At 43.4% G+C, this 23960-nt stretch overlaps 1 protein-coding gene across 1 annotated transcript in view; it reads right to left on the bottom strand.

Moving 5' to 3' along the window:
• Window positions 1-23960, bottom strand: part of LOC146861181 (dynein axonemal heavy chain 11-like) — a 2741463-nt gene that overhangs the window by 793133 nt on the left and 1924370 nt on the right. Inside the window, exon 52 of the mRNA XM_085646213.1 lies at window positions 17344-17526. Within this exon, the coding sequence (XP_085502339.1) occupies window positions 17344-17526 (183 nt within the window). The remainder of the gene's footprint in view (window positions 1-17343; window positions 17527-23960) is intronic.

Genomic DNA, 23960 nt, shown 5'->3' with positions numbered 1-23960 from the left:
TTGTGCATTTATTGACACCTATACTGAGCCCTAGACCATGTTAGTGGCCTTATTACCAGTGGCAGAGGCATATTTACAACTATTAATAACCCAATTTCCAACACAATGTATATGGGGAAGTGCTTCAGAGGTCACCGGCAAACTGGGAAGATCGCAATTGTACTGTAACGACTGTAGAGATACCACACATAAAAAGGTAGGACAGGCTTTCCATTTAGCAGTTAACAATAGCCTAATTTCCACTCAAGAGATTGTACATTCTTTATCTTACTATTTCATGCCAAAATCAGAAAAATAAGAGAGAACTTCAATCTGAACAATTTTTGCAGAGCATTCATTAATGCAACATGAAGCTGACCCATAGATGAGGAGAAGATCCTCTCTCATTTCACCACTATCTGTAAGGTAGAATGCCCATGGGTTAAATTAACCAGCAATCCTTCTAGATCTCCTCTTGATAGCTTTCCTTCACTCTTCTGTAAACTTACCTCTCAAATCATAAATACCTCTGTCACTTCCAATAAGGTCCCACTGGCCATCAAAAGCACCACCATAATACCAATCAGTAAAAACAAAACATCTCGACCCAGAAGGCAGAGCCAACTTTAGACCTGCTTCCCTGATCCCATACATTTAGTTGCTCCGACAAACAGTTGTTTTGGAAAAGAACAATGTGCCAGCTATGACAGGATTGCGACCGAGGTGTGGAACTGAACCAGTTACTACCTAAGTCATTGAGAATTATTGCGGACAATGGGATTTCAGAAGTAGCAGGACTCCTTAACCTGTCCGTTGCTTTTGACACCATCAACCACAAGATCCTCCTTCGATGGCTAAAACATTTCAACATTAAAGAGAACTTTCCAATTGCTAGAATCCTTCATCCATACTAGGACACAAAAAGTCCAACCGGCTACCTTCTCATTCCACCCCACAACTCTACGTAGGGGAGTTTGACAAGGGTCGTCTCTGTCCCCCTATTATTCAGCCTTTTTGTCTAGCCTTTAGCCTTCATGCTCAGTCAATTCAACGTGACAACCTACCTATATGCTGAAGATATGCAAATCATCAATTTAAACAATAATCAAGGAAACCCTATCTTGGGGCTGCCCCCTCCCATTCTCAGTGTGATCTACAGCTAAACCTGACTGAATCTGAGATCTTACCTTCATTGGAAGACTGCCCTCAGCCTGTCTCATCTGAGAGAGACCTAAGCATGATCCTTGAGTCTGAGCTGTACCTTGAAAAACAGATAGCAAATATTTCAAAAACTATCAGCCTATATTACGCAAACGAATCATGCCAATAAGGGTGCCACTTGCGGGAACATGACACCTCTAGAGACCTGCACTCTGACTTCGCTAATGAAATTTAGAAAGACCTTAAACCCTGGTTTCTCACTGAACTGTAAACTCAGATTCTCTTTTACCACCTGTGGTCATGTCCATCCCTCGGTGTCAAGACACTCGCTGAAGTCTTGCTTAACAAATATCCTAAAATAAATAAATAATAATTTTCCAGCCACAGATGTACCAGTCTCCTCAATATTTTTGAGAAACTCCAACCCAAGTTCTGCCTTGCCCATCATCTTGCTTCAACCTCATGTCTGACAGGCACTGCTTGGTTTGACTTGGTGGACATCATTTGTTTTGACTGCTTTGTGGCAGATGTCTACATAAATCTGAAGGAGAAATTGGAGGTACAAATTCTAGCCCTAAAAGCTAGAGCGTCATCTGCCTGGAAGTCAAGGTCACACTGATTACAGGCCACCTGCATACATTTACACAGGCTTGAAAGGGGCACAACATTTATCTCATTCCCTTCTGGGTACCTCATAATTAGGGCCTTTATTAAAAAAAACATAACAAGTAGTATACGTCTGTTCAGGGCGGTTGTAACCCCCTGCTTTATGCATGTCAGACAAAAGTATCTGATTTCCTGCAAGCAAAATGGTGCTTGTTCTATGAAATGTAAGATTTTTTGGAGCTCTAGTGAAACTATACTTAAACAAACACGGTGCTTAGAAGGTGTCGAATATTGTGCACTATTCACTATTTTACACGTCTACAATGTGTACCATTATTATGGATAAAATGAAGTTTAAATCCACCTACAACATTCCAAGGCAAGCTTGCTTCCTGGTTATTCTAGAAATATGTTTATATTGGGGAATAACACCCTCATTAATCATTCATGCATATATATAATTAACGTTTCCAAAAGCAGTTCAATAGCAGTGTCGTCTACAGGTTATTATAACCATGGTATAATTGTCCTGGTCCCAATTATTGGTTGTGCGCATGCCATAAATACATGAAATGTGCAAAGGTTATGACATCAGCCATTATTTTGGATCAGAGAGCGGCTTTTTAATCTCCTTGGTGAATATACAAATCTTGATACAGCGAATACAGTCAATTTATTTGTTATCACTTTAAAAAGTCCTAAGTGCATTTCCGTGCTGTCTTATTGCAAGGTTTGGGCAAATGGCTAATAGCCATTTCCTCCTAATACTACGGTCGACAGAACGAAAGAAAACAAATGAGCTTAATTTTCAGAGTAATGTTTACATATTGGACACCCAGCCATCTCATTTCCTGTAGTGGACCGTGTGTTTCAGAAGCTAGTTATTGAGAGAATACCCGGCCTACATTTTATATAACGAGATCTTGCTTCTGAATGCTCAATTTTGTCACGGTTGGGTTCAAATGACACTGCGCCTTTCATCATAACAAACTTTCCCACCAAAGTTCCCATTGATGACTCCCTCAGTCATTTGTCGTGGACATAAGACCAATAGCTTGCCTTTACCAATGTCCTTGTATTGCTAGTAATGGTTTGCGGGGCTTCCCAGATGTCCTTTAAATTCAACTGATGCAACCAGGTTTTAACAAGGGTAAACCAGGAAAGTTTACAGTTAATACCTAAAGCTTCCAGCTCCATGCATGTCCTCCTATACCAATCAAGCTGACTACTGGTCCATAACCTCACCCAATGTAAAAGGGGCGCAGATTAGCAGCATGCACTATATTTTTTAATCTCGTCCAATCACAGTGGAGTAATAGGAGTACTCTTTGTCACATTTAAAACTGCCCCAATAAACTTATTTTCACTTTGAACTAAGCTGGACACATTGCAACCCCCTCCCCCATACTTCAGCACCATAAAGGGCGTCACACATAGCTTGTGCTCGGTAAATTTCCACAAAGGGGGATACAGGGTGAAAAGAAGGGGACTTCTGCTTTTTTATTATAGCAAACCCTCTAATGGATGGTCAGCTGGTTCTTTAATATCTGCTGAGACCACAACATCAAAATACCAATCCTAACTCCCAGGCAATCGATTTCACTGACTTTTCCCAATGCAGCTTCCCCCAGTCTCCGTTTGCCTCTAAACATCTTAAGTGGGTTAAAGGCCATACATTTTGGGCCTGAATCAAAAAGGTACATCTACAATTCAGTGTAAGTCTACATTTTTTCCTATTCACAAAGATATTTTATGAGCAGTATCTTTAGGACTGTGGAGTCTCGAAACTCATGGTGGAGACTCCGCACATAAAAAGATAGGAACGACCTATCTTTTTATGTGCGGATTCTCTAGGGAATAGGGAAAGAATGTAAACTTACATATAAGTGTAAGTTTACCTTTGTGAATCGGGCACTTTGTCTTGTTAGCATTTATTTCTAGGCCAAGATCAGCACACACGGAAGCAAACTTATGAAGGAGAGTTTGCAGCCCCACAGGTGTCCCTGATATTAACAAAGAAACAGCTGCAAACAGTAAAGCAGGTATTTTTTCATCTAATAATTTTGGTAAATCGTTATTACAATCATGTAGGCATTTGAGTACCCTGTTAATGAACAATGTAAACAAGGTGGGGGCTAAGACACAGCCCTCGCGGACTCCTCTTTCAACCTTTATCGGGTCTGTCAATTCCTCCTCCTTCAACAACGTACGCAAGCAAAGTTGCCACTATGAAGGTGAACAATTAGCCTGAACAGATTAGTTGGCATATGCATTGCAAGCAAAACCTTCCACATCTTTGGTCATGGGGCCAGGTCAAATGCGGCTTTAAGATCAGCAAATACCACATACAAGTGGTATTGGCGCAAAGTGATGACCTACCGCAACAAAAGAGAAAAGCGAAATAGTTGCTCTATTGTGCTTACTTCTGCTCTGAATCAAGCCTAAAGGTGCAATAAGATTCCTGCATCCAGTCCTGGATCCTCACCAGGATCTGCCTGCAAAAACTCGTTGGCAAGCTATCTATCAGGCTGATGGGTCTGTAGTTGACGGTGCAGTGTTGGTCCCACTTCTTATATATTGGAATTATTTGTGCCCCTTTCCAGGCGTCAGGTATATCAGCACCACATACAATTACATTTGAAAAAAAGGTTTACATAAGGGCCCCATATCCCACGTTTCATACTATATAGGTCCCCTGGTATTCTGTTTGGGCCTGGGGCTTTGCTCTTTTTAGTGCAATCTACGGCTTGCAAGGTTTTCTCTATAATGAAAAGGGAGATATGGCCTGGTTTGTAGTCAGCGGCAAGATTTAACTCTAAATGATTGCTCCAACTGGGTGAATGATCCCAGCCTTGTAATGAGTATAAATATGAAAAGTGGAAAACCCAGGCCTGCAACTGTATAAAGTGCTCTTCTGACCTAACCAGTCTTGTGCTGCCATATGATAAAATATGCCAAAATTAACTTCTATCCTCATCCTTTGCAGTGGAAAGAAGATCCCTCCACATTGAGGCCTCCCAATCATTTTTACTAACGTTCAGCATCCTCTTATAGCCCGCTCCATGCTCTACTATAGCTACACTGGAGTGGTTTCCCCCTAACATTTTGCTTTCAGACCTACTGTTTTTGCTGACTTCGTTTTTGCTGAGCTAAAGACTCTGCACACTTTACCACTGCTACCCAGAGCTAAAGTGCTCTTTCCCCAAAACATGGTAACATTGGCTTATACGCAATAGGCATATTTAATTTACTTGTATGTCCCTAGTAAAGTGACAATCCATGTGTCCCGGTCCTGTAAATTAAATGCTACTTGTGGACCTGCAGCACTGGTTGTGCCACCCACTTAAGTAGCACAGTATACATGTCATGAGCCTGCGTGCACAATTGAAATTGTCATTTTGACCTGGCATAGTAAACCTTTTGCCAGATCCAAACCTTCCTTTTCAATATACATAAGTCACTACTAGGGCAGGCATTGGACAGCCCAGAAGGCAGGATGCAATGTATTTAAAAAGTAGGAGTGCGTGGAACTGGCGAAATATAACTCCTTGGAATTCAGCAGAGTTACAAAAGACTCTGCGCGATTCTGTGGAGTTCTGCGAGCGGGAAAAATTGGCACGTTGTGCTGATTTTTAGCAGCACCATGCAGCGTGCCAGAGGGTGCTGCTTCTTTGCTGATGCTCGAGTAGTTCTTCTACTCGAGCGGCAACTTTCTCACCCCGACCGGTCATGACCGACCGCAAATCCTCGCCCCGACCGCCCGTGTTGAGAAATCTCGCCTGGTGTCGTCCTAGCTCCTGAAAATATAATTTTTAGCGCTGAGAACTTGTTCAGCGCTACAAAATCAGCACAAACTGCACCATGCAGCGAGCCAGCGGGCACTGCTTCTTTGCTGCCACTTGAGTAGATTATCTACTTCATCAGCAGATTTCTCACCACAAACGTTTGCAACCGCCTGCGACCCCCACCCCGACCGCATGTGTTGAGAAAATCTCACCAGTGCCATCCTAGCACCCGAAAATCTGATTTTGAGTGCTGGGAGCTTGTTCCGCATGGCTAAATCAGCGCAAACAGCATCATGCAACATGCCAGAGGGCACTAATTATTTGCTGCTTGAGAAGATTTTCTAATTGAGTGGCTGCATTCTCACTGTCAACAGACGTGACTGCCCACATTGAGATAATCTCGTTCTGATGCTGTCCTAGGGACCGTAAATCGTGCTAGGATGCCAATTCTCATGCACCAATTTACTGTTGGCGAGCTGCGAGAGAGAAAAAATTCTGCCTCGCGGCAAATGGGCAAAACTCTGTGAACTGCGTTGGCAAAGCGGAATTTATCGCCCACCCCTATTAAAAAGTAGTACATGTACTTTTAAGATTTACGTGTCCCTGTAGTGAAAACCTCTTAAATTCGTCTTTCACTACTGCAAGACCTCTCTCTCCCATACGATAACATTTGAGTTGCCTTATTACATTTTATAAGTGTAATTTCCAATTATAAAGAGAAAGACTTTTTGAGTTTGGGGTCTCTGGAATCACAATATAAAATCCAAACTTAAAGTGAAGTCGTATTTTAAATTGCAATTCTGAAAATGTCACTTTTTAAAGTGGCATTTTCTTACTTAGAGCTTAGTAGTGACTGGATGGGCCATTACTGGCCGGATCACGGGGATAGCTGGGCACCACCTCACTTACACTTGAATTGGCTGAACAGGCCGAGTCCTGTCTCCACACAAAGGGCTTCATAACCCCTATAGTTAGTCTGGAGCCACTGCATGCAAGGCAGGACATCTGTGCAGTTCAAAGGCATGACTCAAGAATGCTCCCCCCATGTCAAAAGTACTTTTATGTATAAAAGAAGAACCTCATACATCACTCCTTCAGTACACTTCAGGACATATGGATGATCTGCCAGCAAGAAGGACTGCTGTGCTGCTACAAGGACTGACACTCTGCTGGACTGCTGCTCTTAAGGAACTGCTGCCATGCTGTACTGGCCAGCTGCCCTCTTGCCTGGGGAAGAAGAACTGGACATGCAACTTAATTTTGAACCGAGGTCCCCAGAGTGACTCAAAGGACTCGTCTGCTGGCCTCCTGATCTGAGCCTCAGGGACATAAAAGGCTCCGCAAAAGCTCCTGGACCCATCCTCAGCGAGTTTCTGGCCCCCAAGTGGTGCCTCTTGGGTCAAGATTTTGGGTTCTTTGCGAACGCGAATGTACCCATTCGCACCAAGACCACACTGCTCACACCGAAAAACAGCACAAGCCAGCCAGTCTTTCTGTACAGCAGCATCGACAGCCAGTGTGGAACTGACAATGAGAAGCTCCAGCCCACCCATCCGCTATGTCCGACTTGCTCATTGCACCACGCCAAGTACCAGCCCACAACGTTCTCCTTGCTCCTTGCAACCCTCTCCAATGAGTATGGGACTCTTAGCACAAAACTTGAGAAGGTAAAACTTCAGCATGACTAATCTGGGACTGTATCTGACCCACGCTCCATCTCGGCTGGCCTGAACTTTTGACTTTGACACAGTCCATCACGACCAGATAGCTACAGTTGGTGCTTTATGCTTTTAGGCGCAATATTGCAGTTTATTCTTGAAAAATAATGACTCCGGTTCTACTGCTTGGATTTTTGTCATTTTGGTCTTGTTTTATTTATTACATTTTGCTCTATTATTCTAACTTGGTGTGGGATCATTTTTGCTTGGTGTTCTCACTGTTTTTCTGTTTGAAGTGTTGCACAAATACTTAACACGTTGCCTCTAAGTTAAGCCTGACTTTTCTGTGCCAAGCTACCAGGGGGCTGAGCACAGGTTAATTTAGGGTTTGCTTGTTCCATACCCTTACTAGGATTGTGGTTGCTGCTTGTCAGTGAACTAGTAACCCAATTTCTAACATACATGATCATGGTTCTTAAATTCTTCAAGTAGTTCTGTTTTTGAATTTCTACACGTTTCATCATACCAAGATGACACACACGGATCCTTATATCTAGTTGAGGTTTCCTTATAACAAATACCCATCAGGGCAGTAAATAGGGAATGATGGGCATCTAAGTTGAGGATTCCGGGGTTATGGTAGCTACAAGTGGCTCAAGGAATGTAACAAACTATTTCTATAGGTTTGCTAAAGCAGTTAGGCTCCTCGCAATGCTTGACCATTTGACATATCTACTATTGTTTGTGTAGAATAGTGGGCCATCAATACGATTGTGGTGCGATGGCAAATTTCTAAGAGGCAAGCCATTCATAGAGAGGACCAGTGCATTGAAGGTAGCACTGCTTACTAATTTGCCTATTGTGCTCGATGTTACCACTTCCTGATTTAATTTGCTTTTAAGTTGAATTTTATTGATTTTAAAACTTTCTGTTTATGCTTTTTAAGAACGCGTTGCTGTTTGATGTTTTTTACGTGTCTACTCACCTGGCATCAGGCCTGTCTCCTCCTACTCCTCGGTCACAGCAGCTCTAAGGTGCTGATTGAGTGGAGGGAGGGAAGAAGGTCATAACATTTGCTCGCCCTCCATTTTCGGCACTAAGGGAGATTGGCTCGCTAGTTGCTGGGCTCTGCCGGGCTCTTCTGCCTCCTTCTAGATAAAGCACAGCATGGTGCCGTCGCGCAGCGTGCTTGAAGGTAGTGCTGCTTACTAATTTGCCTATTATGCTCGATGTTACCACTTCCTGATTTAAATTGCTTTTAAGTTGAATATTATTGATTTTAAAACGTTCTGTTTATACTTTTTAAGAATGGGTTGCTGTTTGATGGTTTTTATGTGTCTACTCACCTGCCATCAGGACTGTCTCCTCCTACTCCCCGGTCCACCGCAGCTCTAAGGTGCTGATTGAGTGGAGGGAGGGAAGACGGTTGTAACTTTTGCTCGCCCTCCATTTCCGGCACTCAGGGAGGTTGGCGCGCTAGTTGCTGGGCTCTGCCAGGCTCTTCCACCTCCTTCTCGATAAAGCACAGTATGGCGCCATTGCACAGCGGACGTGCCGCTGGCGCGCTGAAAGGTGTGCCAAAGGCAAGCCCGTCTGCACCCGTCCACGACTGGACCGTGCCCACTCCAGGACCCCTGGACCATACGGCAATGTGAAGCTTCCTACACCAGTAAAGAATTAAGTGCCTTTAACAAACGTGGTAAACGGTGTGAGCACGTTTGTGCCTGCCTAAATCCTGCGAACCTCCCCGACAGGGCCAAAGCTCTCTTCTCCACCTGAGGGTTTGTATTGGAGGCCCAAGATTAGGTACAGTCAAACCTGGCTGAAACTGTGTTCAGCAAAACACAGCCCAAAAAGCATAAGGAAAATGACAAGGTCTACTCGGCCCTTATCAATGACCATTCTCTCTCAAAGCACAAATATGAAATAGCGGAGTTTCTAGTTAACTATCATCTTGATCTCTTATTTATTACTGAAACGTGGGCCGACCCCTCAGCGGGTCCAGACTTTTGTACTGTCACACCTGACGGCTTCTCTGCACACAGCTGCGATAGATTAAAGAAAAGAGTGGGAGGTTTGGCTCTCATACACCAAAATTATTTACTAGTAAAGATAGAGATGATTCGCTCTACGGTATGCGAGGCCTTCAATTTTAACATAATGCTTTCCAATCATCAATCATTTAAGGGGACCCTCCTATACCACCCACCAGGCCCCAGGGGAGACTTTTTATCATTGGTTGGAAACCTACTGGAACCCGCCGTCGGTGAATCCAGTTTTACCATTCTAGGAGATTTACTTTTCATTTGGAAGCCACGGAAGACAAGAATTCTCTATCCCTTACCTCAGAGCTAGAGGTGTTAGGACTCCTTCAAAGAGTCAGTGGCCCTACCCATTCGGCTGGTCTAACACCGGATGGTCTTTTTACGAATAATGAGCAGATCTCGGTAAACGGGATCCTCCCTCTGACGTGGTCTGATCACCATGCAGTACTATTCGATATTAGTATTCTACACCCCACTTCCTCGCACTCCAGTTCAGTCCCCCCGAAACAGTTTAAGGCTTGGAGTGGTATAGATCAGGCTCTTCTCACACAGCATCCATCTGATACTCAGCCTGAAGTTGTTCTAGACCCAGAACTGGCAACTATGAACTATACGGACTGGCTCCAAAACGCTTTTGCTAAACTAGTACCATATAAAACAGTTTCCAAAAACAGGAAGACTCCCTTTGCCCCATGGTTCTCTGAGGCTGGAGAATCAATGGTGTAGGAAACAAGAGAGGCGCTGGCGCCTAGAATATGACAGCCAGGAGAAATCTCTCTACAAGTTGGCACTGCCAAACTATAAACGCCTTATACTAACAGAAAAAAGTAACTATTATACTAGGGAAATAGAAACCGCACAAGATTCCTCCAAACAGTTGTTTCTGGTGGTTTCTAAATTGGCAGGGCCAGCAAACAGCTTTGCTAAGGTAGCACCCCAAGCACTTTGTGACTCGTTAGCTCTCAGCTTTCAGGATAAGGTGAGGCAAATCTATTTGAAATGTAATGCCTCTGCTTTAATTTAAATAGCAAGGGACAGGACAGCTCTGACTTTAGAGAATTCAGGGCAGTCTCAGTAAAACAGATAATTGATCAGGTAAACACGGTCAAATCAGGTTCACAATTTGACCCTTGCCCCCCTCAGTTCTGAAACTGATACCAGACCTAATAAGTACAAACCTGGCCAACATTTTCAACTCCATGTTCAGCTCAGGCACCTATCATTCCTAATGGAAAAGGGCCTCTATTCTTCCGTTGTTAAAAAACCTAATCTGAATCCAGGGGAAACCAAAAATTATTGACCAATTGCGCATCTCCTTTTGCCTGCCAAACTCATTGTAAAAATTATGATCACTCAGCTGGCTCAATTGAGGAGAATAAGCTGTTGGGCTCAGTTTGGCTTTAGGAAAGACCATAACACAGAAACCGCACTCATCAAAGCCACTGAAGAAATCAAGTTTGTGTTAGACAAAGGATGTGCAGCTGTAATTGTGCTATTGGATCCATCAGCAGCATTTGACAGGGTTGATCATGTTACGCTGATCTAATCGTACCCAACTAGTTAGTCTGGGTGAGTTTAATTCCCCAGTCTTTTCACTTCCATGTGGAGTCCCGCATGGATCCTCGCTAAGTCCGACTGTTCAACATTTACGTCACCAACTTAGCACAAGTAATCAAATCATTTGGACTGGGTCTCACGTCATATGCAGATGACACCCAATTGGTGCTGGCCGTTCATAAAAACGGGGATGTAGTTTCAGCTAGCTTTCACAATGGCATACTGGCCATTAGTACCTGGATGTCAAGGCATTGCCTTAAATTAAACTCATTCAAGACAGAAGTTATGGTCTTTGGAAATTTATCCCCGAAGTGGTCTGTGGGCTGGTGGCCAAATCAATTGGGATCACACTCAATCTCAGTCACTAAAGCCAGGAACTTAGGTGTCATTCTCGACGATAAACTTTCTTTTAAACATCATGCTAATGCAGTGGTCTCCTCATCCTTTTATATCTTCAGAATGGTAAAGAAAGTGCTGGCGTTTATACCGGCTGGTGCCAGGAGAAAGTTAATATCTGCCCTAGTTATGTCCAAAGTTGACTACTGTAATAGCCTTCTAATTAATGCACAGGAAATGGCCGTAAGTAAGCTGCAGTTGGTGCAGAATGCGGCCGCAAGGATACTGTCGGGTACTCCCAAATTCAAGCCCATCTCTAACGTGGTGCAACAGCTCCATTGGCTGCCCATAAGAAGCAGAACTCAATTTAAAGCTTTCTGTATTGCCTATAAGGCCATTCACAATACAGGGCCGGAATTCTTGAAGAAGTCATTTCAGGTATACACTCCCATCAGATCTCTTCGCTCAGCAGGTGCCAATCTGCTTGTCGTCCCTAGAACCAAGAGAATCAACTGGGGCGACAGACGTTTCGTATTTGCCACTGATAAACTGTGGAACACTCTTCCCTCGCAGATTAAGCCCTACTCTGCTATCATTCAGGAAACAAATAAAAACTTGGCTTTTCAAGTAATAGGTTACTTCCAGCCTTAAGCTTCATCTTCTGCAGCACATAGCGCTGAGACACCTATGGGTATTTGCACGCTTTATACGTTGTTTATATAAAATAAATAAATTGTGATCACTATCATTCCTTCTGACTACTTCCATATCTCGCTTGTTTGTTCAGAGGCAGACATCCAAGAGGGTACAGTCAATTCTACTAGTGTTTCTATCTCTCTTAAAAGGATGAACTGCGCCTCTCTCAGATGGGGAATGACCATTCCAGGCCTGTAGACCATGCAACAATGTGAAAGCTACCAGTGTTCTGCTGCTATTGTTGTCTGTTTTAGAAAAGGCACTATGAGGGAGGGGATGTCTCACTCCTAATCTTCCTGGCTCGAAAGAGTACTAGCTGAGCTAATAGGCTCAAACCTGGCACTAAAATTACCTGCAATGTTAAGTGGATAATATCCATCATTAAGCTGTATATATGAATCTAACATTTGCAGAGCAGGAGACTACCAGGTGTAAAATTATGGTTATATACATTAAATAGTCACAACAATGGCCCCTGAAGATTTTGATAAAAGTAACCCCAATAGATCAGGTGATTTGAGATTTAAGTTCTTGATCCTATAGACCAAGGGATTCTTTATCTCTACAGTAAGACCACCTGAGGAGGTCCAGTGCCTAAGGTCTGGCATCTATGCTATAATTTATGTAGCCTGTCCTATAGACAGGAGACACTGCCCATGTCTCTTGGAAGCTGCAAAAATGATGTTTAGCAATAAATTATCCCACATTGGTTCCTCCAATTTAGAGTTCAAGCCGGCAACATTCCAAGATAATATATGAATATGAGCCTGAACCTAGGAATCAGACTTGGCAAACTCAGCAGGATTTAGTATTTCTAGGCCATCATATGTTATCTCCAGTACGCCCAGTCAATGAGAAAGTCTTCCCCTTTGATTCCTCAAGAATGGTGACATGTGAGTGACTGACAGAATCTAATGCATACAAATCCTGCAATGGTTAATTTTGTGAGAAGGAAATTGGAGCATGCAGTCAATCTGAGTCAGTAAACCCGGATTCCCTTTGCGGATTATGTGAAGTCTTGAGCTCTTGGTTTATTCTCATAGGCAAACCGTCTAGATTCCCGGCCGATAGGGGATTACGATTTGTCTCTTGCCCCTCATATTAAGAACTAAAGGATATTTAGGGTTTGTCCATTACATTAGACATTTGAGGATAATGCCTACTGTCATGCCTATTAATTATTGACCCATGGCCACCAGTCATAACTTCATTGAGTTTGCCTTCAATCGCCAGTACCTTGTTTTTTAAACAAGCAATTTCTTTGCCAAGTAACTTCTCTAATTGCAAATACTCACAGTAACTAGATGGACAAGTGCTCTCCTCCTTCTTGTTGTGATCGCTACATACAACGTTCTGGTCAGCAACAGTAATGCGGCCATGTGCTGTTTGGGGAGATTCTAGGGATTTGGTCTGTGTGATAATTTGAGGCAGTGAGGGGACCTTTTGTTTTCCTGGTGGAGAAGGGAAAGGACCTTTATGTATTTTCAGAAAGATTGTGGCGACCTTAGGAACTGCTTATCCCTCGCTCTACCCCCGCCCATCATTTAATTTTGCTCAACTTCTTCAATTAAGCCATCTAATATCAGCGATGGTGCTATTTAGAGCCGGTTGTCAGTTGATTTTATGTTAATAGTTGCACCCAGTGGGCTGCCTGACCCTTTTCTTTTAACTATTCTGCTTTTTATCAGAGTAAATCAACACAACCAGTAAGAACAGCTAGCCCAACCCCTAATATGTGGACTGGAACTAAGGTATGCGGACATAAGAATAAATACTGTGTCCACTGCAATTTAAAATATCCAGTACAAACTACAACCAATCACAATGTTACATGGTTAGCATAAAAATAGATATCTCAAGAACCTTCAAAAAGAACAATAACCTCGAGGGATAAAAGTAACTTTTCCGATTTCAGTGAGGATGCCCTCCGCCCCTTGTTCACCCCAGTATAATTAGTGTTAAAGAAAGTGCTGGGTATTGTAAACCTGGCTACAGACCCAGGACCTTTGTTGCTAGAGGTCCGCTCGACTTGCGTTTTCAATGCAGCAGTTGCAGGGTTACAGGATACAGGAGGCTTAGAGGGGTGGCCCTGCCCTGCCACTGATGGCCCCACCCTTGGCCTGGGCTTTGCCTGGGTGTGGCCCAGATGCATCCCACGCACCTCCCGTACAGCAGATTTCCAGGCGTGTTTTAAGAGTTCTACAAGGAGGTGGGCTTTCCTCTGCCCCACAGTCTCCAGGTCGATGTAATCCTCCTGGCACCAGCAACAATGGTACAGGAGGCCTGCGAAGCGGGCTTACATGTGCGCTTAAGTAGCGCTTTAAGGAGTTGGGCTCACCTTGCCTCACAATCTCCTGGGTGATGTAGTCCTCCTGGCCCCAGCAACATGGTTACAAGAGTCCCGTGCAACAGGCTTACATGTGCGCTTAAGTAGCGCTTCAAGGAGGTGGCCTCTTCTCTGCCTGACAATCTCCTGGGCAGTGTAGTTCTCCTTGCCCCAGCAACACGCTTACAGGTGTTCCCTAAGGCCAAAATTAGAAAAGAACTGCAGGAAAGCACTTTCACTTTCGGGCAAATCCTGTACACATGCCCCAGAGAGGGTTCATTACTAGAGCGCCGAGCTTGGAAACAAATTTCTTTCTCTACTACCCATATTCAGCCATGTACTCAGGTCCACCCGTTCCACCGCCGGCTCATGTCGTGGCTACTATATCACTCAAACAGCACGTTGTCAACGCCAGCTTCTGTTCAACTGCTACAGCCGCCAGCCTGCATCGCCTTCCAGGGTAGATGCTGGTTATCATTTTGGCCTTTATGTTTTTCACATCTCCTAACATACTTTGAAATTTAGTGAGATAGACCAAATTATGGCTAATTTTTTGGGACTACAATAAATAGATCAGAAACTAATTTGCTATTTTTATGTGGTTTGCAATCTACCTGCACCATGTAGAACCATTAAATAGAGTGCTTGAGAGCGAGCATTTACACACTTCAGCTCGGCACGGCCGTTAGCTTATCTTACATGTAAAATTCCTATTGAAGGTACATTTGGCTTATCAGTCATTAAAAACCATTACAGATATTTTATTCTGTTTGGTGCTAGAAACTGGCTCACTTCAGACAAACCGGAAACTCCAATTAGATGTGCAATAGAAATGGAGGCATTGTCAGGTTTATCTTTCAAGAACCTTCTTTTGCTGATAGGGTAAAGCTTTTGACCCACCTTTTGGATTCTATCAAAGTTACAGAATCTTTCCTCCCTCAAGTTTGTTTAAAAGTTAAAGATGCATGTAGGGTGTTTCTGTTGGCTTTGTTTAGGCAATGGAAAAGTTTGTTCCCAAGGTAAACTGGTTCATTGGTACTTGGAAAATACATTTTTATTATTTCTCCACTAATTCAAGGAAGATCTATTGAGTCGTTCAGTACTCTGTGAAAAATATATTGAGAAAAAAATAACTGCTGAATTGCATTCTGCTATGCATGGTGCTTAGTACCATTATAAGTTATGTGAAGTTGTTTAATTGTGAAGGAATCCTATCTATGCGCACTTGATGCAAGTGCAACTTATGTACATATAATCAACATTTGAATTTTGAAAGACATTAATTTTGCTTCCATGAAGTCAAGACAGACCTGGAAAAACTATTGAACCATATCATATCAGAGGAAACGTGATGGGGCCATCAAAGAAAAACATCTTAATTAATCGCAAATCAGAAAAAATATACTCGCACAATAAATGTTAGTTATGGATAGTTACTGTTCACTGTTAAAGGTGTCATATCTGTCACTGTAAGATGGTTCTACGTACTGGAGATATACATTTTCCAAAGCCAGTGTAACTCATGCTATTTGATTGCTGTTCTGAGTATAGGCTGCTTTTTTTAGAGGAATACACATGAAAGGTTGTCATTACTTCTGAGCCCAGAAATGAAGCTGGAATCTTCATGTCTCATTTACAAAGATTGTTCAGCTCTTAGCGCTTTAATTTCTTTGCAGAAACAATGGTTCAATTGAACTAACATGGCATCAAAGAAAGTACTGCCTAAGAATTGGGAACAAATCTTGTATTGTATCAAAAAGCGATAACAGCTATGCAAGGATATCTGAAGTTGTAACACTGATGTGTTCGACTGGAAAAGTGGTCTTTTGTAATAGTTATAGGTTCCATTGTTAAACGCCCTATTGTGTGTTGTTATTTATTGTCTCACCCTCGCCAGCAAAAGACTAAATTGTATGCTGACTTTGTTAAGTGGCACTTTTCTAAAGGTAGTGCATTGACAAACTTGTATGTATCCCTCCAGGTTTTATACTTACAAATGCTTGTACTTGGTTCGATCAATAATAACATAAATAATGTCAAAACATCCTTTAAATTCCGTACAAACATAATGGTGCATTGTTTCTCAGCGATAACCTAATATATTTATTTAGAGCAAGAGTAGAGTGCAGCACCCTTCACGGTGATCTTTTGGCCTTAGACAAAATAGTAGAGGAAGAATTGTAGAATTCTTGAGTGAATGAATGACTAGGTTTGTCAGGCTCAGCTCTGAAAACTTTATCATCTCAGGGTAATTTCTGACTTCAAGGGAATGCATGACTATGTAGAATTTGGAAAAAGCATCCTTGTTAAGATGGAGGAATGGATTGCTTCAGCGCGTGAGTTCACACGAATACTGTAACCAAAATATTTTACACTTATGGCAATTTTGTCATTAGCGGGCTTAAACTGATGTTAAAAAGAAGTAACTGAAGCTGACCTGCAGAGTGATATCACACTAAGGGGCATATTATCAAGACAGGCGATAAAATTATCGCCGCTTTAGCGGCAGAAGACTGCCGCTAAAACGTCGATAATGGGCTTGATAATATGCTCTATGGAATTCCAATTGAAGCCCATGTTAGACGTGAAGGACATCTAACTTGAGCTTCAATTGGAATTCCACAGAGCATATTATCAAGCCCATTATCGCCGTTATAGCGGCAGTTTTCTGCCGCTAAAGCGGCAATAATTTTAACGCTTGTCTTGATAATATGCCCCTAAGTTGCCCAATACATAAATCTACAGGGACGTTTTGTGGTCTGCCGCAGGTTGTGATGAGTCACAGATACTTACTAACCTGTACTTCGCAGACACTCCATGATTCCACAATGGTGACTTGCTCTATGTCTACCGGCTGCGGTCTGTGCAGGTAACAGCGGTGGGGCGGTGGGACCGAGTAAGGGGGCATTTCGAGGGACGATGCAGAGGGGCAATTCATTATTTATTACATTTTTCCTCATTATCGTCCCTCGAAATCCCCCCTTACCGGGCCCCACCGCTGTTACCTGCACAGACCATGGCCAATGTCTATATGCTGCATTCCGTCACAACTACTGCCCCTATTTTCAATTGCAGTCACTGTAAAATGCTCTTGACATACAATTTCATTTCAATTTAACTTTTTTTTGTTTGAATTTTTGTATATAAAACTGAAAAATAAAGTTTTGGAAAAAAAGTTGTCTATAGATTCTTACCTCATGGAATCGAATGATATTTATAACCCAAGCACAGAGACCTGCAGCTGCTGAAGACTTTGTACGTACAAATTCTGGGTTAAACTCAGGATCTCTCAAATAATTTTCTTTTACAGCTTTAACTGTGGCTTCTGGGATATGTTCTTTATCAAAATTTACAAGATTTTGTAAAAAATCATCAACCTAAAAGAGAATAAGTTAATCAGTAATAGATATTTCTCAGCAAACACGACTTGCTATAATAAACCTTAATGTTAACATCTAGCAGTGCAAGTTCATGGGGAGGAGGATTTCTTTAAGAAGGCATCAAATCATTCTGTTTGGTGACCCTATCCATAAATTGTTCTTTTTGCAGTAAGCATATCTGTATGCACTCAAATTTAAAATGGGTGATTTCAAATGGATTCAGAAAACACAGACAATAAGTCATTTGCAACAATAGCTGGAGAGATAAACCAAGAAAGAGATCTAAGAAAAGCCTGCATGAAAGATAGAAGACACAATAAGAGATAAACATTTACTGACAAAACGTCTACATTTTGGAACAAGAGAAAATAAAATTCCAGAAGCCAACACTCTTGAATAAATGTAAACATGCAAGGGTAGTCCATCCTAAAACAGTAGTCTATAGTACCCAGACAATCTAAAAAAAATAGTTCCCTCCAGATTTTAACTCCTTAGCATTAGCCAACAGCTGAATCATATCTCCCTGCCATATCTAGCTGTGACCGATTGTAGGGATGACAATATTTGCTCTAGAGCCAGGTAGATTTTTTAAGAACCAGGGGCCATATGTAGAAAGCAAAATTGCGATCGCAAACGCCGAAATTCGCCGAATTTCGGCGTTTGCGATCGCAATTTTGCTAAGTGGTATGTAGGAAGGCAAATCTGCGTGCAAAATAAGTAATCGCTAAATTTGCGATTCCTTATTTTGCAATTGCATTTAAGGAATCGCAAATGTTGCGATTCCTTAAATGCAATGTAAGAAGCACCAAAAAAGTGCAATTTGGCCTTAAGGAATCGCAAATTACCTTGGTGGTAATTTGCGATTTCTTTCAAAAATGCATATTTTTGCATTTTTCAAAGTGGCATGTGGTGCACACACATGTCCTTAGGGCATGTATGTGTGCCACATGTGCACCCATGCTCATTTCAGGGGTGCAACAGGGTGTCCTTTTGACACCCTGGCACACTTGAAATTGCATTCTCAATTTGCGATTCTCTAATTGAGAATCGCAAATTGAGAATGTCTTCCCATTCATTCCTACGGGCCTCTAGGCCCATAGGAATGAATGGGGAGGTATTCCTTAATTGCGAATTGCAATTTGCAATTCGCAGTTAAAGAATATGTAGGATTCGCAAAATTATTTGCTAATCCTAACTACATTCTGTTTTGCAATTCTCTAATTGCGATTCCCTAAAAATTGCAATTAGAGAATCGCAAAACACGTTCTACCTACATATGGCCCCATGTGTTTGTGTTTATGGGCTGTTTTCAGTTTAAGCCTGTGCACATTAGATGGGCTGAATGTAAGCTGCAGTGTTAAAAAAAGGCACATTTGTGATAGCATGTAAATGAGAAATGAGGAGGAGCTAGCAGTTACACAGTCTCAGGCCTGTATGCTTGTGCATGAAAGTTGGTTGATAAAGGGGTGGTGGTTTGATTGAGTGTATATTGGTATGGTATTAGGAAGGAATAACATTTATTCCTTAATCTAACCCATGCCTGAGGACGGTCATAGCTAAAGCTCTTTTGTAGGTAAAATAGCTGCATAACAAATGCATTGTTTTAAAACCCTAAAAGGACTGAATGAAAAGTAATGCTTTATAAGGCAAATATGCTAATCATGTCTCCCAGAAATGGCAAAGGGAAAAAAATCCAATCATTTTACCATTGGGATGGCATTTTGGAAATTTGAATGATGTAGGAGAAAGAGAAGTAGGGACTAGAACGTACTAGGAGTAGGAATGTTACTTTTTTATCCAGCATACACATTAAATAAATAGTCACTTGGTGATGCTCTATAAACTGAGCACAAATTGTTGCATAGTAAGAAATGGAAAAGCAGCTGCCAGTTTTGCATTCTTCGATGAGTTTGGAGGTGGAGGCATCAACAGTGACTGGAAGGATAAACATCAAGCTCTGTGTGGGATATTTAAGAGGACATACAAATCACACAAAAATGTGGATGCACGGTGTGCTGTCAGAATCGCCAGGAAGTAAAAGACCACTGACTCCAAGTCGGAAGTAGAAGACCTCTGACTCCAAACAATAGAGGAAATACTTTGATTAAAATTTGCCTCTGAGATTCAGGCATGTGACCAAATTATATTGCAACCTGAGTTTGCTATCATAGAGAGTATATGCAAAACTGACAGGCTAACGCGACTATAGTAAGGACTATAGTAAAAAAAAAATCAAGAATATGTGTCAAGAACAGGCATTTAAGTACTAGGCAATTTTTAGGAACTTTAGGGGCAGCCGAATAATGGGATGTATGACATTACAACGCGGGTTTTTACACCGCGTGCAGTTACATCGCATGCGTTACAACGCATGCGATGTTACAACGCTATGCCATTACAACGCAAGTCTTTACATCGACTTGCGGTAGATGGCGTGCTAACATTAAAAAAGTGTAATTTACTATTCCAACTCCAGTCCACTTAACAGTAGGGAAGGTGTTGGGATAGTAAACTACACTATTTGTAATGTTAGCACGCCATCTAGCGCTAGTCGATGTAAAGACTTGCGTTGTAATGGCATAGCGTTGTAACATCGCATGCGTTGTAACGCATGCGATGTAACTGCACTGCGTGGTAAAAACCGCGTTGTAATGGCTGTTCCCCCGAATAATGTGCTGATGCCAAGATTATGTGGGGCATAGCTGGAAAAGGAATGCAAACACCCTTGTGTAAGTAGATTCACATGTGATTCACTGGGGTTTCAGTAGATGAATTAGAGTGATAACTAAAGCCAAAATAGGAAAGCCCCAGATGGTGGGTTGAAGGTAGACTTAGCAGAAATGGTACACGTTAGAAGTATATATCCTACAACCTGCCAGATGACATGAGATGAGAACGAAGGTTGCACAAGTAGAACACAGAGATTATAAAGGACAAGTTACCTACCTTTGGTAACTCCTTATCTGGAAGAGACATGAGCTAGCCACAGATTCCTTACCTTTGAATTTCTCAAGCATCACACAGGATCTGTAAGATTTTTCTTTGAGCAATACCCATGCGTGACGCTAGCTGGCGTCGGTCAGCTCCACGTGACGTTGTCGGTGCCTTATGACGTCCATGTCACGTATACAGGCACCCCTCGATGTGCTGACGTCAGTTACTTTTCACAACTTTCCACACCAGAAATGCGGAGCCGTGAAGTGCACTGACATTGGTGTGTTTCTGAACACCTTGGGCCCTGAAAGGGATCAGCCCTGACCCTAGAAACCGGTCCACAGTGCGGGGAGGATGAGTGGGTCGGTAAGGAATCTGCGGCTAGATCATGTCTCTAACAGATAAGGCGTTACCAAAGGTAAGAAGCATGTCCATTTAATAGAGATATCTAGCTGCAGATTTTTTACTTTTAAATAGATACCCAAGCACAACCATCCCCGGAGGAGGGACTGCCAACAAGTTTAGAAGAGGAAGTCCCGCAGGACAGAGCAGCCAAAAAGGCCATTGCATAGGACTTGACTGTCCAAGCAGTAGTGCTTGGTAAATGTGTGCAGGGATGCCCATGTTGCTGCCTGACAAATATTGAGGACTGGAACTCCATGTTTCAACTCATTGGTAGCAGTCTTAGCGCTGATTGAATGAGCCCGTAAGCCTTCAGGAGGCTGATTTTTGGGCAGAGTGTAGAAAATGTTGATGAAGAGGACAACCCATCTCGAGATAGTCCTCATCTGCATCACACGACCTTTGTTCGTACTTACGTACCCCAGGAAGAGTTGGTCATCCACCCGGAACTCTTTAGTGCGGTCAAGGTGGAACGACAATGCTCTTTTTGGGTCCAGATGGTGGAGTCGCTCCTCTTCTTTAGAGCGGTGTGCAAGAGCATAGAAAGTGACAGATTGCCCCTGATGAAATGGTGTTACCAATTTTGAGGGGAAAGAGACCTTAGTCTGAAGCACCAATTTGTCAGGGAATTTTGTCAGGTCAGGAGGTTTAGATGACAAAGCCTGCAGTTTGTTCACCCTCCTGGCAGATGTGATTGCCATTAAAAAGGCTGTTTTGATGATAAGCAGCCGGAGGGGGCAGTTGTGCAGAGGTTTGAACGGAGCACTCATCAGGAAGGTAAGAACCAAATAAAATGTTCCACTGAGGCATAATGAAAGGGGAAGACGGGAGCATATGTACAAGGTCCTTAAGGAATCTATTTCCAAAAGGCAATTTAAATAATGAGGATTGGTCTGGCAGCCTCAGGAAGGCAGACAGGGCCGAAGGGTACCCTTTGAGAGTGCCCAGTGCAGAGCCTGCTGGGCAAGGGTAAAACAATAGACCTTTCTGTACAATATTTTACAAATTTGTTCCACGGCAGGCGTACATGGTCTTGGTTGAGGGCCACTGGGCCGCCAAAATAACATTGCAAACTTTGAGAAGAAAGTTGAATGCTATCACCTGCCGCTGCTCAGTTTCCACACAAGAAGGCATAGAGTTGACAAGTTTGGGTGGAGCTCCCTCCACTGCTGCTGTGACAGAAGATCCTTCCGAAAGGGCAGCCTGATCGTAGGATTGATGCTCTATTGGAGAAGCTTTGGATACCATACTCTCCTTACCCAGTCTGGAGTCACAAGGATGACTTAGGCCTGGTCACTCCTGATCTCCTTGACCATTCTGGACAGGAGTGGTATGGGTGGAAAAGTGTATAGGAGGCCTGAGCTCCACTCAAGACGAAAAGCATTTCAGAGTGAGAACTGCCTTGGAAACTCCAGTGTGCAAAACTGCCATTGGCCATTCTCAGCGAAGGCAAACAGATCTAACCAAGGCTCTCCTCACAGTCGAAATAGACCTTGCACCACCCCCAGATGGAGATGTCAATCATCATCTGCTAGGCATCGATGGCTGAGTTTGTCCGCCCTGACGTTCAGAGAACCTGCAAGGTTTTGAACCACCAGGGATATGCCCTGCTGTTCCAGCAATGTCCTGAGATGCTGGGCCTCTTGACAAAGGGCCCGCGACCCTACCCCACTCTGTTTGTTGCAATACCATACGGGGTGGTGTTCTCTGTGACCACTTGACCCAGCTTTCACTTAATTAAAGGAATAAAGGCTTTCAATGCCAAACGAATCACTCGGAGCTCCAGCAAGTTGATGGGGAGTCCAGATTCCACCTGAGACCAGAGACCTCAGAGCTCGACCTCTCCCAGATGGCCGCCCCATCCCAGGATTGACGAACCTGCAACTAATGTGTGATCTGGTTAGGGGAAGGGAGAGGGGTCTGCCTCTGACCCAATCGCGGTTGATCAGCCACCACTGCAGGTCCTCAGCATTATTCTCCAAGATCTGGACCAAGTCGGAGAGATTCCTCTGATGGAGCGCCCACTGGAACTTCAAGTCCCACTGCAAAGGCCGCATGTGCTATCTGGCATGTGTCACTAGCAGGATGCAGAAGGCCATGAGGCCCAGCAGCCTCAGAGGAATTATCACCGACATCCAGGGTAGAGGCTGAAACATCAGTATCATATTCTGAAAAATCTGGATATCCTGCTCGGGAGGATAGGCCCAAAACTGCACTGTGTCCAGAACAGCTCCAATGAAAGGGAGTCAGGTGTGGCTTTGGCATGTTGATAGTGAACCCCATAGAATGCAGGAGGTTTGCCGTAGTCTGGAGGTGGGAGACGACAGCCTGGAGCGAGTCCGCCTTCAACAGCCAGTCGAAAGATAGGGTAAGACTGGCACCCATGATCTGCGCAGATGAGCTGTGACCACTGCCATCACCTTGGTGAATACCCGAAGGGGCGCTGGTAAGGCCAAAGGAGAGCATGGTGAACTGAAAATGCTGATGGTGTACCATAAACCGCAGGTAGCGCCGATAAGCAGACAGGACAGGAATGTGAAAATAGGTGTCCTGCAAGTCCAACGCTACCATCCAGTCACCTGGGTCCAGGGCAGACAAGACCTGAGCCAGAGTGAGCATCTTGAACTTTTCCTTTTTGAGGAAGCAGTTGAGGGCTCGCAGATCTAGAATAGGGCAAAGATCCTTGTCCTTTTTTGGGACCAGAAAGTAGCGGAAATAATAACAATAGACTGCTTCTGGCACCCTTTCTATGACTCCCTTGGCCAAGAGAGCCATGACTTCCTCCTGAAGCAAAGTCAGGTGATCCTCCATCAGCCGGTTGTAAGCTGGAGGTATAGAGAGAGAAGTAGTTTCAAAAGGGAGGGAGTAGCTCCTTGAGACTACCTGGAGAACCCACCTGCCCGACGTGATGTTTTGCCACTGGTGGAGGCAATGGTGGATCCTGCAACCAACTGGCCACCCGTGAGCCCCAAAGGCCAGACTAGGAGGGTTTGGAGGCTAAAAGGGTGGAGGTGTGGTGGACTGACACGACCTCTGGCCGCCTGACGCACGCATCTCTTCTTTGCTCCTCGCATCTCATCCTCTAAATAAACGCA

Source organism: Triturus cristatus, chromosome 3_1, assembly GCF_964204655.1.
Source record: "Triturus cristatus chromosome 3_1, aTriCri1.1, whole genome shotgun sequence".
Lineage (NCBI taxonomy): Eukaryota > Metazoa > Chordata > Amphibia > Caudata > Salamandridae > Triturus > Triturus cristatus.
This window is presented reverse-complemented; position numbering and strand designations above follow the sequence as displayed.